The sequence below is a fragment of the Mesoplodon mirus genome (assembly GCF_964341445.2).
Source record: "Mesoplodon mirus genome assembly, chromosome: 3".
Taxonomy (NCBI): Eukaryota; Metazoa; Chordata; class Mammalia; order Artiodactyla; family Ziphiidae; genus Mesoplodon; species Mesoplodon mirus.
In genome coordinates, this window is record NC_138978.1 from 27702580 (window position 1) to 27717619 (window position 15040).

Consider the following 15040-nt stretch of genomic DNA (forward strand, 5'->3'; position numbering starts at 1 on the left):
TAAATGTTTGTAAAAGTTTCTCTTCCAATAAGCACTCACAATTGAGAACCACTACAATTAAGTCCAAATAAGTATCCTAAAGGCAAGGGGTATGTTTTGCTTTTTTGTCACATATTACCTAGCACATATTAATATTAAAAAAGTCTATTGAATAAATGAAATAAAAAACAAAGAAGGATTAATAGCATCCTTTTGTTGTAGGCTCCCTTTAGATAAATTACAATCCAGAACTGTAACCTAAATTCAGGCCTCAGAGAGTGTTCAAAATACAAAGAGGCCGAGCCCAATCAAAATCTCTAGAGTAGGGCCAAGGAGGGTTCTTGAGAGATCAGATCCCAGATCTACACAGAGATGGAACAATATGCTCTGTTGCTAGATATCAAAGAACTGAGAGAAGAGCAGACAGAAAGAAGAACCATGTACAGTGTGGATCACAGTCCATCCAGCCATGGCTCAGCTTCCTCAAAAGCCTCACATAACAAGGGGAATATTTCAGGGAATACCTATTAATTCTGAATGAAGTCAGAGAAATGAGAACTTAATTTTTCCTGCTATTGCAGAGATCTCACCACAAAGCTCCATATGGCAGAAGTCACATTCAATGAGATTAGTAATTTTCTTCCCTTTTTTTCTAAAACAATATTTTTGTGTATTTGCTTGACACTCAGTCCTAAAGCCATAACATTAACTAAAATATTGGTTTCTCCTGTGTACACTTCTCAGTTTTTCACAAAATGCCCCCAAAAAACCAAAATGTCAACTTCCTTTGAAGTTCAGCAGCTCAGTAGCTCCACTAGTAATAAAAAATTTCAAATATTAAAAAAAATGAGTAAAAGTTTGAAATTACTAGTCATGTGAATTACTTTTAAATTAACATATTAAATATAATCGTATTGTGAGAAACGAATAAACAAACCAGAGTAGCATATACCTTAGTAAAAAGCAATATAGCTAAGAACTGAAATTAGAACAAAGTTTGAATTCAGGTCCCACCACTTCCCTTCTAACCCTCGTTTTCCTCATCTATAAATTCATAGGGACAACATCAACCTCAAAGGGTTGTTGTTTCAGGTATTAAATAAGGCAATTCATGAATGTGCAATTCCTTTTAAAAGATTATTTTAAATATTTTGTCTAATTTTCACATTTTTCCCACTGCCTTTCTCAGACACACCCACCCTCACCTCCACTCCCCCTAAAGCTTCAAATTTGCTGGATAGCTTATGTTTTCCCCCCTGGAAAGACTATGGCTTTAATTATTAAACCCTCTGTCCCACTGACTTTTCTGAAATATCTGTACAGAATCAAGCCACCACCAATTATTACATTTCATCAAATCTCTGAGACACCATCAATTTATAAGACATACCATCATTTTGTGTGTTGCTAAAAAGGAAACACTGGCAATTAAACTGTATCATTTGAAAAACGCATCCCAATTTCAAAATGAACAAAAGTGGGGAGGTGTGCACTTTAGAAACAGTGGAACGTGGAATATACCAGGCGCTGTATATATGATCACCCAATTCCTGGTATGCAAAAAGGTAAGAAGAGTGTTCCCCTCTGCTGTGGTACCATCATATCCAGGAGGAAATAGAGACGAAAACCAAAAAAGTTTTCTGAAAGTTGTGCTTTTTTAACTTTTTATTTAGTCAGTGTCTAAAAGCTTGACATCACAAAGCAGAGCACATAGATTTCTTGTTCAAAGGAAGCTCAAATCTGAAGGGGCTCCAACCTGAGATAAAAGTTTCTGAATTTGATCTGTAATCTTCCAAGAAAATTATAGAGCAGTATTTATCTAACTTTAATTTTATACAAATCACCTGTGGGTCTTGTCAAAATGCAGACTTCGATTCAATAAAGTCTGGAGTAGAATCATTTCTAATAAGCTCCCAGGTGCTGATAATTTTACTGGCCCAAGGACTTTGTGGAGCAAGATTTTATAAGGCTTACAAAGCATTTTCATATATATTACATAGCCATATGAATTAGACTTTGTGAAAATGAGGAAATTAAGGTCCAGTTGAGACTCAAACCCCTGCATTACACTCCACAAAGTTTTTAAACAAAAATCAATTAAAGTGGCACTGGCTGACTGAAACAAATGCAGTGGAGACTAGAAAAGCAAGTCATCAATTTTGTGACCTAAGTGAATTGTCATGAGTGTGCAAGCATCCTCCAGGTCAGAAAGCAGCCAGTCTCTACAAATAAGCAGAAAGGTCTTCCCAAGATTTTTTTTCTAAAAGTCTTTCTTCTGCAAATTTAGGGTGGCCTTGACCCTAACTGAAGTTTACAATGGTCTTCTCATTTACCTAGGAACCATAAACCAGAAAGGTGGAAATGACGATCCACTTTTCTGACTGGCTAGGCTTCAATCTATGTGATGATCAGCTGGTATTTCAAAAGACCAATAGCGGTGTCCTTGGATGGGTAATTTCACCCAGTGGCCTCAAAACATAGTAGTTACATGATTGTGTAACCACCCAGAACCATGCTTTGTTTTGTTTTGGGGTGTTTGGGGGGATGGGTAAGGGGACCTGTCTTTTTCCACGAATCAATAAAATAAAGGATATAAAAAGGAAATAAATTAAAAGACTTGACTCTGACTTAACTGGTATTCTGAGTTTTCCCATTATTCTGAAAACTGCTACCCTGAAGTTTCTGATTCATACTCAAATACTATCAAAAATTTACAGTGGGTGCTGAGAACAAAACACTGCTGTCGGATTCTTTTCAACAGCCTGCAAGTACCCTTATCTCAGAAGCCAAAACAACTAAGCTGAGTCCATTTGTACACTCAACATGAACTTAAGAAAGGCTCAGGAAAGCTAGACAAAGAGTTAAATACCTTCATTCAAGCTTTAACCGTAAAACAACCTTACTGAAAATGGAAAACCACTGCAAATGAGTAATGACTTTAGTTCTAAACCCCTTTAACTGAAAAGTTAATCAGAGTCTGGCTTCTCTGTTGTCAGTATCTGAGAATAGCCCCTTAGTACTTGATTTGAGGTCTACATTCATTATGCCATCAGCGATGATGGTTTTAGCTCTCAGGGGATTAAAATGCGGCTTCTCCATGGCTTATTGGAGGTAATGTTGGTACAGCCACCCCAAAAAGGAAAACATCTGAGTGCTCTGATCCATAAACCATCAATTAACTATCTACAAGAAGCAGATATCCTGTATTCCTTGGCCTCTGAACTCAGCACTCTGAATGACAAACTAGATTTATTTAAAAAAAAAAAAAGGCCCACCTCTTCCCATAAGATCAGCAGGATACAACCAAAAAGCTCATAAAGCAGTTCATTGATCCTCCGTTCTCCATCCACCAAAAGATCAGACGTGCCAATGTGATGGACTGGCGTCACTAATCAGTCTTCCTGTATCACCATTTAGGTGCAACTCAAGTCAAAATACGGGATAATAGGATAATATTTCATTACCCACAACCTTCCTTCTGAAAAGTTGGAACACAGATTTGGAGAATTTTCATTTATCGTTATGCAAACCTCAGCAGCTCAGTAACGCAGATGCTTTTTAGAGAGTTCAATTTTCTGACCTCTATCCTGAGTTCCTCTATCCTGAGTTCTTCCAACTTCCTCTGGTGACAATACTAAAAATCACCAATCTCTCAAGACAATTAAGGATAGAAGCCACCTTTACAAAATCAAATAAGATACTGAATACAAAAGATACAGCCTCGTTACAGATTAATGAAATAATTGTTTAAAAAGATAAAAACAGGAAAAAAAATAAGTCAGCCCCAGTGTTTCACTTTTCTCCTAATTCTAATTATTTTTCTTCTTCCTACAAACTTCACAGTAACCCAGGCACATGCCTGGTGGCTAATGCCCAAGATTTAGAAGCTGGTTACACATTATGGAGAACTCATGGCAAGAGTCATACAGGTTCCAGTTCACCACAGTAATGACTTACCTATGCACGACACTAACTTTTCTCCTACAGTAAATAACTAAAAGTTATAGGCAGAAGTTGGAAGACAGCACTTCCTCTGAGGAATCTGCACTCCTGAGATGAGGGAAGTGTGAGGTAAGAAAAAGAGGTGAGCTGGGGATAAGCTGAAAGAAGAGAAGAAGTAACACCATCCTTCCCATGAGACAACAGGCAAATGATCATTTTGCCTGATCCCATTCCTCACATCCAAAGGGTAGATCTTATTCTTCCCAAGTAGCCTCCTGGGAAGGTTCAAATACAAGAAGTCTTTTCCAATCTGATCTACAAGCCACTAAACCTGACCTATGCCACTGCAGGGTCAAAAGACCCAGAAGTAATCAGGTCAGCTTTGGAATAGCTACCATGCAAGACTCAGACAAAAGCCCCAATTTAGTCCCTTGATCTTCCTGAAGGTAATTATACAAATGAACGATCCTGTTCTGGCTAAATTCCTCAAACCAAATTTCTAGATGTGGAGCTGGGAGAAATCCAAACCAGCCTCTTAAATAAGTTCATTTCACCCCCACCCCCCATTTTTTTGGTGGAATCAAAAGCTCCGGCCACGTGTCAAGTGTCAACGTCAGCTGAAGCATCCATCATCTTTGACGTGCCTAGAATTAAGCTAACTCCATGGGAATTCTGGTTACCTTGGATGCCACCTATTATCTCCCGCCAAGCAAGTCAACAATCGTTCATTTCATGTCCACTAACGTATTACAGAATTGGACTTGACACTTGAGAAAGCTGCACCAAAAATGTACTACTGTGACTCTAGAGAAGTTTCAAGTGGAACTGGGAAAATAGAACCAAGCCTCTGATACCTAGCAACAGATGTCTAACAATAAAAACACTGACAACAAATGCTATCAAGATAAAAGAATGTAAGATAGTTGTAAAGGCAAAGTTATTATTATGATTTGGGGGAAAGAAGGTCTCTTAAAATGATTGCCAACCAGTAGTATTAGTCCAAAAAGACTTCAGGGAGAAAGTGCTTTGAAAAGGTACAAAACAAGTTGAGTTGCGAGAAAAGGAAGGAAGATTCAGGGTGCCTTTCACGGCCTTCCTAGCTGTGACCTGGAATATAAAACCAGTCACAGAATACAAAATGAGGAAGACTCAAACAGAAATACATCTTAAGACTTTTAGATCTAGAAAGTCAATGGTATAAGAACGAACTAGTTTTGAGAAAGGCTATCAAAGATGCTTGAGGAAGACTGCTTAAGACTTCAAACAGGAAAAGGCTGTAGACAGAGAAGCTGCTCTAGCTACAACTGAGCATCAGAGAGGTCAATGGTGATGAATCTGAAAAAAACTGAAATACAGAATTAACAGAACTTCTAATTTCCTGACAGCCTGGGTATGAGAAGCAAAGCTATTCAAAGAGGGCCAAAGATCATTCCATAATTAAAGCCTAGCTAGCAAAAACAAGAATGACCCAACATATCTGATTCATTTTAAGGATCCTAGGGTATTGGCAAATCACTCTCTCACCCTATTGACACCTGCCTTCAGCTTTGTGTTAATTCCTTCTCTTTTTATTTTTGTTTGTTTGTTTTAAACTAAAAATGGTGTTTTCTGGTAGGCCAATGAACTGCGATCTAGATTTAAGTCCTTACCTCACATTACTATCATTGAGTCCCAAAAAAACATCATTTCTCTATTTTTAAAAAGTTTAGTTTACATCTCCTGCTGTGTTTCCTAAAATCTAATTGCAATAAAAGCATTTTTTAAAACCCTGCACTTAGTGCTATGAATATCTAAGGAAACTAAACAGGCATGTTTTGCTTTAGGGGAAAGGGGAAAGAGAGAGAGAGAGATAGGAACAAGTTCCTCAAGCCAACTTACAAATCCTCCTTTTCTTAGACAGGAATCGCCCGGGGATGAGCTCAACACATACTCCACCATGCTAACGCCTAGTCCCCCACTCTCCGACCGTGGGGACAGTACAGAATTGACCTCACTGTTCACATGGAAACTCTGACCAGGTCTTCTCTGCACCATGATTGGCTGGGAAACTGAATGATCTACAAAAAAGATACACAAGCATGATACAGTGCAGCCAGAGGCTCAAACAAATTATGAGTGATGTCTCATGGATAAACCAATGACTGGGAATCAGGAAACCTGCCATGGTCAGTTGAGCCAAAACCTCCTATTGTGTTTTCCCTAAGTATAATATTCTACATAAGCTAAGGAAACGGAACACACCCCTCATATATCCAGGATAGCAGAGCAATACAGCAGTTCACATAACTGGTTTATCTAGCTAAGTGGATAAATTAATGTTTACCCCTTTCAAGTAGCAGAATTTCTTTTTAATATACTTTATTGGTAATGTTACTGAAACAAAATGTGATCTTACTGTCCTTTTTAAAACAACATAATTTGATCTTTTCTGATGACCACTGTCATCTGAGGTTCCATTCTTATATTGCTATAACACAGCACATCAGCTTCTGAATTTTCTGTCTCCTTCCTCCCTATCAACTGTCATTTCTTTCTGCTGTCGGTATGTCTGCCTCTACAAGTTCTCCCCATCCCTTTCTTCAGGGGTAGTCACTCAGAAGAGCGTCCGTGCCCAGTGACTTACTTGGCCCAAACCACATTTATAGATAGATCACCCCATACACAGTATACAGGGGCAACGGGAGGAGAAAGAAACATGAACTTCAAATGGCAGGCATGGATTTTCTAATTCCAAGTATGCTGACAGCAGTACGGAACAAGAAGTTGTAGCTGAAATTACGGTCATTTCAAATAAGACCCCCTGTGGCTAGCACTTCAGTAAAATATTGAAGACCTGATTTTGTGTTAATTATGTTTTAATAAATTACATCATATAAGCTCCTTCATGGCAATTATACCACAGGACAGGACATTGCTTGACATGCTTGTCACTGATGTAAAATTCACAACTTGCCAATTGCTGAGGAAAGGAGCTCTAAGACAGGCATAAATCACAGTACAGATGCTAGATCTAGATTACCTGATGTTCCCCAGGCACTGTCTCGCCATTGATCACCCAGGAATATTCCTTTTGGTCCATCTTTGCTGGATTCATCTGTTTCCCAAAACTTTTTACCTGGCAAGAGCTGCTGCAAATTAAAAATAATAGATGCTTTTAAAGAATTCATAAAGGATGAAAGTACAGCAGTCAAAACTTTCTTTTAGACAAGGGTACTGAAGATGCTCACGTGCCCTCAAGGTCTTTAATCACAGTGTTCTGACTCCGCAGATTGTGGTCAGAGCACTACTATGTGTTTGGTAAAAGTCACAAAGAGGCCTAATGCAAGGGGGGCTACAGATCAACGCATCACAATAGAGGCTCAGCTTAAATATCTAGAATTATTCACTTAATCTATGCCAAGATTTTTAAAGGGGGGGGGATTCATACTAGACCTATCAGCTAACTGCTAAGAAGATTCTTACTGAAAAAGAAAGTACCTACAACTACTAAAAGGCTACTTCTGCCTACATGTATACTAAGGGGCCCTACAAAGTTACTCAAGCTGTGGCATGAACTCAGACCCCAGCTATGGAACACTAGAGGCAAAATTCACCTCCTTCATACACAGAGATTCTGTTTAACTAAAATACTTTCAACACCACAAAGAAAAAAACTAAAACAAACCAAAAACAAAAACAAAAAAACTTCCCAACCACAACATTAACCTGTTCCAAGATTTTGGAAAGACAGAACAGCTATTCCCCCATTACTGGAAGGGAAATAAAAATCTCCTCACCTCAGTTAGTCTTAAGAATACTTAGTAATGCCATTAAAGTGACTTCACAAAACATTCCACACCTCGTAAAAATGCAGGCATCACTAGCTTTAAATTAGCTTCAACCAATGAAATGCAAACTACCCTTTCAAGCAAAACACAGTACAGTTTTGCACAAGATCAAAGCATTAGTGACCTGTTACAAAGTAAATTTCCACTAAAATCCCATCATTCTTCATTCTGGTTATCAGCTTAACTCACTAAAATGTCCCTCTTATTTCTTCTAATTATGTTTTCACTTCAGCTGCTACTAGTCAGACAAGAAACTCAGAAGTCTGAGACAGTACACTGCTTTTGAGCATAAAAGAATGCACCTGAAGAGTTGAATTTCTCAGAGGAACAGAACAAAAAACCAGAAAGTACAAAACATTTGCTCTCCTCGACAATAAAGGTTTACCTTTTCTATTTATAACCCATAACCCAATGATAATGAAGAAACATCTCAACTTTGCCCTCACTAAAATGAATCTCAGCTTTCCAACCTAAATTCTGGGTTTCTTGACATCAATTTATTCTAGCTCTATAAAACTATCTGGTAGACATGGGTTACTAACTGGAGCAAAGCAGTTTCCCTTGTACTTTTTTCCCCTAACTTGTTATTTTCTAGTCCAACAAGGTCATGACAAAAGACACATTTCGGCTTGACACTTAATTGCACAGACGCATTGGTTTACTTGAAGATGAGCAGTTACAAGCCGTCTATTCCTAATGTGCCTCTAGGGTTCATTCTCTGAGAGAAGCAAGGGCACAGCTGGTCTGTTAACTTGAGGGGGAGGGGGAAGGGGTGGGAGGGAGAGTCCAGACCATAGCTAGGCAGTGGAGTCAGGAAGCTCTGGACTAAACGACTTTGATGTGTCATAGGACAAACGGCAGGACTGCCCTGGGCCTCATTCTCTTTGCATTGATGAAGGAAATATTTTTCAGGTTGCTGTGATGATTAGAGATGTTGCTGATGCGGGCCTAACACAATGCCCATCACGCAGGAGGTTCTCAATAAGTGTATTCAGTGGCATTACACCAAGGCAAAACAGCTGTAAAGCACAGATGGGACCCTGAAAATTAATGTGTACTAACACAGAACTCTAGAATTCTTGCCTTTGAACTTATTTTTCTCCTCTTAATCTCAAAAATGCCCTCCTGTAAGATTACAAATAGAATTTCTTTCCCTATTGGCTGTACCCCTTCCAACTAACATTCTGATTTTTCTCTTATATTTTGTAGGGAGTGTAAGCAAACAGGAGTCCGCATCAACTTCTCCTCTGTGTACCAGAAGAAAGAATGTCAGCACAAGGGACTCCTCACTTGTTGGTTAACTTTAGTCTCCATATATTGGAAAGAGAGCAAAAATGATCAAATATATTCATTATGGTGCTCATCCCTCTCGACACAAATTTGGAAATCTTTATTCAAAACTCATGCTTCTCTAAGCCACCAGCCTCCATGTGTAAATATAGTCTGTCCATAATTTGTCAAATTGCTTAGTGAAAGCAGCAGCCCTTGAACTCAAGGCTTCAAAAATGACTTCTAAGATCTTGTCATCTTTCCTCATAGCTTGCCAGGTTGTTGCAACATGCAAAGCCAGCAAAAGCAGCTCCATATATAAGCAAGGCTGTTTCCAGGCCAAATTCTCTCATAAGGAAACAATAATACAACAAACATGTAGAAAGGTACTAAAAAGTGAAGACTGTACTTCAAAGTAGTAATAGATGCAACAAATCTCAAAGGAATACAGTCATCCCTCGGTATCCATGGGGGGCTGGTTCCAGGAGCCTCCTTGGATACCAAAATCCTCAGACGCTCAAGTCCCTTATATAAAATGACGTAGTACAATGCATACAGTACACACTGAAAAATTCAAGACCCTAGTCAGATACCAAGAGGAAATGGTGTCTTCCACTATTAACAGTATGTATAAATATAAATCCTAAATAGATGCTAGGAGCAGCCCCCAAAGTACTAAAACCCCATATGCTTTGGCAAAGTAACCAAGAAGATCAATTAACTATTATTAATGAAAACAGCAGGGACTGAAAAGGCAAGTCTGTAAGAGATAAAGGAAAAGGAAGTGGTAGAAGAAGGTGGTAGCAAGCCAATTCTGGGAGGAAAAAAGGCAGAACCTATGGTTTGCAGGAGTGCTGTGCAGATGAAGAAAAGTAAACTACTGTATCAAGGTCCCTGGGCAAGGACAGAGGCAAACTTAGCAAAGCTCCTCAGAGTCTCTGGACCTTCCACAGCATTTCTCTTTCCTCCAAAACATACCCTTCTCCACTCTTCAGCTGAGTGGCAAGCAGCACCTGAAACAACTCCTAATGTGTGTACCTCTTGGTACTCAGTCCCTTGTGTAATTCCCCCTCTTATCCTGTCTGTGGGCTGAACCTACTGACTTGCTACTAAGGAGTAAGAGAGGGCAAAAGTGAGGGGGTGCCGCTTTCAAGACTGTCTTTAAAATATACTGACTTCCATCTTGCTTCTACTCCTCTCTCGCCCTCTCACCTCACTTTAACGAAGCTAGCTGCTATACTGTGAGCTGCCCAATAGAGAGGCCCATATGGCAAGGAACTGGACATCAATTCCTTAGGAACTGAGGCCCTCAGTCTAGCAACCCGCGAGAAACTTAATCCTGATATCAACCACGTGAGTAAGCTTGGAAGCAGCCCATTCCCCAGTTGGACTTTGAGATGACTGCAAACCCAGCTGAAATCCTGACTGCAGCTTGTGAGGGACCCTGAAACAAAGAATCTTACAAACTCATGACTGGGCTCCTGACCTACAGAAACTGAGGCTTAAACAACGTGTTGTCTTAAGCCACTAAATTTTAGGGTAATTTGGAACATAGCAATAGATAACTAATATAGCTGTGAATATACGGAAGAGTTTTCTTTTATTTAAAACATCTTTAAGAGTCTGTTTTCAAGAAGCACTTCTTGTTCCGTTTCTAATATCTAAAATCAAAGTGCTTTTTTTGAATTTGGAAAAAATTACATCCGTTCCATTTCATGTTTTCCCCTATTTTGTCTTATAGCCCTTCTGTATTAAAAAAAAAAAAAAAGACTGGCTTTTTAATTAAATTCGGTGAAATTAAATGGACTTAGACTTGTTAAGCTTACTGAGAATTAGTAGCAATCACATAGTCAAGAGTCATCTAAAATAAAGACATTGTTCGAATCTGATCATATTAAAAGGAGCTATAATCTATTGAATATAAAACAAAGTGATGATGAGTATCCAACTGTTATTTCAAATTCAGATTCAACCCCTCTAAAGGTAATATCATCCACAGCACTGGCTAAAACATCCTGCTTCACCAACCCACATCAGGAGTTGCCGAACCTTCACTTAAGCCACACCTAAATTCAATCATCAAACATTCAACTAGTGTATGAAAAGACAGTTACTGCTTACCCCATCAAGAACTTGGAAATACTGTTCTTTGACAGGACAACAAAGAACAGATCACAGAAGAGGTTTACAAAATTCAATTTAAAGAAAGATTAGGCAATTAGAGGATTAAAAGATTTCATAATTCTAAAGGAAGATAAGGGAATTAGAAATTGGTCCAACAAAAGCAAAGGAGACCCAGGGAGTCAGATGTAGGCAGTATCAACCAATATGCATGTCTAGGGAGAGGACATGTGATTCACAAACAAGTCTGTCCTTATACAAGCAATTAATGGCATCAGGCTAGATAGTAGCTTGGGTACAGCAGCCACTAAAAACATCCAAGTAACTTCCCTGGCTCAGACTGCTTAGCAAGCAAACTTAAGAGAACTTTGCTTCCTCCTATAGCCAAACATGCTGATCACTGAACACAATTATCCTGTCCACTTGAGAGTTGTTATTTCTCCTTATAAATTAGTAAACTGCATTTTAGTTTTCATACATTAATCTCTTGTGGTTCTAGTCAGTATAGGTCAGTTCTATAATCCAATCACCTCTAAATTAGTAAATCCCTTTCAAGACCTACAAACTGAGAACCAGGGCAATACAACAGACCTTGTACTCTTCCATGTACTGTCCCATTAAATGGGATTCCTAAGTGCTTCTCCAATAGTATCTGTTCTCCAGTCTTTAGGAGAAAAACACATACACTATTTATCCCAGCTTGAACCACAGGTTTGTAAAAGAAAAGACTTAAGGAGAGTAAAGAAATCAGTAAGCTTATTCATGAGGCTTCTGGAGAACAAAGTAGAAATCAAGCACTGGTTTATGAGCAATGTTAGCCACTTGGGAAACCTCTAAATTGTGTTTGGAAACACCTTTTTTTTAACTCATCTAACAGAAAAGACAATACACAAAGCACACTTGCACAATCGACCACCACATTAACCCTTACTAAGAGTCCTTTAAACAGAGGTGGAGACAATAAACTAAAAGGCTGAGAACATCAAAAGCCTCTAGGCTTCTTATTTTAAGAAGTAATATAGTGGTAAAGCACACACAACTACTCTGAAATCATTTTTAAAAACAAACAACAAAAAAACACTGGTTTCAAATCCCAACTGTGTGAATTTAACTCATCTAGGCCTCAGTTTTCTCACCAATAAAATGAACTGTTATGAACATTAAATAATATAGTGTGTAAAGGAGTAGTACAATGCTGGACTCAGAGTAATCACTCAAAGAATTAGCTGCTAACATTATTTAATAATAAAATAGTAACCAACAGACTTCACACTACTAATGGCATAGCCAATGAAATGCTCCTGTGTACTCACCTAGCAGATGTGAGCACAGCATCACCCAGCCCACTTCAGTGTAAATCTATAAAATTAGGAGCCTTAACAAAACACTGCAGGAAGAACTATGATTAGAGCTTTGCAAAAACTAAGAGGCAAGCTGATTATTAAAGACTGGATGTGTTTGACCATACCACCATTAATACTTGCATAGATGGAAACTCCAATAAGCACTCTGTACTCAAGAGGACTGCTTACACACAACACAGGCTGCATAGAGCTATCTCTCAGAGCAGAAATTTGGCTTCTTAAGGAGTACTGTTCACAGGGATGCTACAGTCCCGAAGGCATGAACAGGTTTAATCATCTCATGTGGCAATGCAAACTTCCAACACAAGCTTAGTTTCACTGGAATGTAGCCAATGCAGGAGTCAAATACCTGATATTTTAACTAGCTGGTAAGATATAGCCCCCCCCCAATTTTTTAATCTCTTGATAAATATTCTCATTACATTAAAAGAACTTGATATCAACTCAGAGAAAGGACCGCTCAGTACTGATAGAAATAAAGTAGTATTATTGGTAAACACTGTCACATGTTCTAGTCAAAGCTGACCATGAAAACTCTATAATTTTCAGAATTCCCTTCTCAAAATCTTAATGCCCTAGGGAATTTACCTGGCCCTCCATACCACAGAGGGTTGTTGTGAAATCTAGTGAGACAGTTCATAATAAATACTATAAACTACACACAGAAGTTACTACTAAAGCTTTAACAAGAAACGGTTTAAATATAAAAGAATAAATCGATATCCTTTACAAGGCTTTAAAAAAAAAGGTACAAATATCCATTCACTGTTATGACAATTCTTTTGGAAAGGGTTCTGAAAAAATATACATTAAGAGTCATGTTCACCTCCTGCACTGTTGGTGGGAATGTAAATTGGTGCAGCCACTATGGAAAACAGTATGGAAGATAAAAACTAAAAACAGTTGCCATATGACCCAGCAACCCCACTCCTGGGCATATATCCAAACAAAACTACAATTAAAATACAATACAAATGAACATATCTATGAAACAGAAACAGACTCACAGATATAGAGAATGGACTTGTGGCTACCAAGGGGGGAGGCGAGTGTGGGGGAGTGAAGGGTTGGGAGTTTGGGGTTAGCAGATGCAAACTATTATATATAGGATGCATAAACAACAAGGTCCTACTGTATAGCACAGGGAACTATATTCAATATCCTATGATACACCATAATGGAAAAGAATATGAAGAATACATATATGTACAACTGAATCACTTTGCAGTACAGCAGAAATTAACACAACATTGTAAGTCAACTATACTTCAATAAAAATTTTAAAAATAATAATAATAAATTTAAAAGCTGGAAAAAAAGCCATGTTCATTCCTGAGAATTTAACTCAACATTAAATAATTCAAAAGGAAAAAAAAGCTTCACATTCAAAATATAAGAGCAAAAAAGTTGGGAGCAAACTAAATGTTCAATAATAACTATATGCAACAATACAAGCTCACCCAAAACAGCTATCAGGACTATATGTAATATTTATAAAATAACATTAAATTTTAAAAGCAAAATACAAAATTGTACACGAAAAGACTGCTTCTCCTCATGCACCCTTCCCTTTTGGATCAAGATTGGAAAGAAAAATAAAAACTGAAATAGGTGCTCGTTGATGTGGGATTATGGGTGACTTGTTACAAAATACACTTTTATTATGATTTAGAACTGATTTTTAATAAATAAAAATTGAGATTATGGTGGTACAGAATTCACTACAAATAAGGCATTTTCTCTTAAGCAGATACATTTCACTTCAACATAATTTCAAAGTGACAAAAGTTAGTGGGAATTTTGAAAGAGCTCACACCGCATGTTTCAGATATGAGTTGGCCAAAAAAATTTGTTCGGGTTTTTCCATAAGATGTTACAGAAAAACACGAACGAACTTTTCGGCCAACCCAGTATTTTTAAGCAAGCAGATAATAATTTCCAATCCACTTTGAAAACTGTAGCTTAAATAAGGGATGGTGAAAATCTTCAATGGCTTAATCACAAGCCAATCATTTTTTAATTAAAAATACCTAAGTATATTAAATAAATAAAGATGGTGCTTTCATTTTTCCCTTCTCTTCCAGAAAGTTTAAGGAACATGACCCTCTAAATTCTCATTTCCCATTTATATATCTACTAATTAAGTATCCTGCATTTTTTTAATCAGTTACTCAATACTTACGTGTAAAGATTATTTTTAAATGTTTAAACTTTTTTGTTCTGTTTCATTTTACTCAAATCGTCAAAAACTGTCTAAGAATCAAAATTTGCTATAATTTTTTTCACATTTCACTACTAGGCAGCATCACAATCTGACATCTAGTAATTACTGCTTAAAATTTTCAGTCTATGTGGCAAGATGATTAATAGTGAAAACAAATTTCCATATTATTTGTCTCTCAACAAAATCTCTTTTTGTTGAAATCTAATATACTCCTTTTAAGAAAGAAAAGTTTAATTTTTTGCATAATTATAACTGCAGTATATAAAATTAAGAGATTTTTAAAAAATATTTTCCAGGGTTATTAAGCACTTTTC

General features: G+C 37.6%; 1 protein-coding gene across 16 annotated transcripts in view; it reads right to left on the reverse strand.

Annotated features, from left to right (window-relative positions):
• Positions 1-15040, reverse strand: part of PUM1 (pumilio RNA binding family member 1) — a 131362-nt gene that overhangs the window by 67642 nt on the left and 48680 nt on the right. For 9 of the 16 annotated variants that reach the window (XM_082616128.1, XM_082616140.1, XM_082616142.1 and 6 more), the window contains exons 4-5: positions 6941-7049; positions 5800-5978 (exon numbers count right to left, since the gene is read on the reverse strand). The exons of 6 other annotated variants lie outside the window; for them this stretch is intronic. In XM_082616128.1, coding sequence (XP_082472254.1) covers positions 5800-5978; positions 6941-7049 — 288 coding nt within the window. The remainder of the gene's footprint in view (positions 1-5799; positions 5979-6940; positions 7050-15040) is intronic. One more of the 16 variants, XM_082616135.1, reaches the window with a different exon arrangement.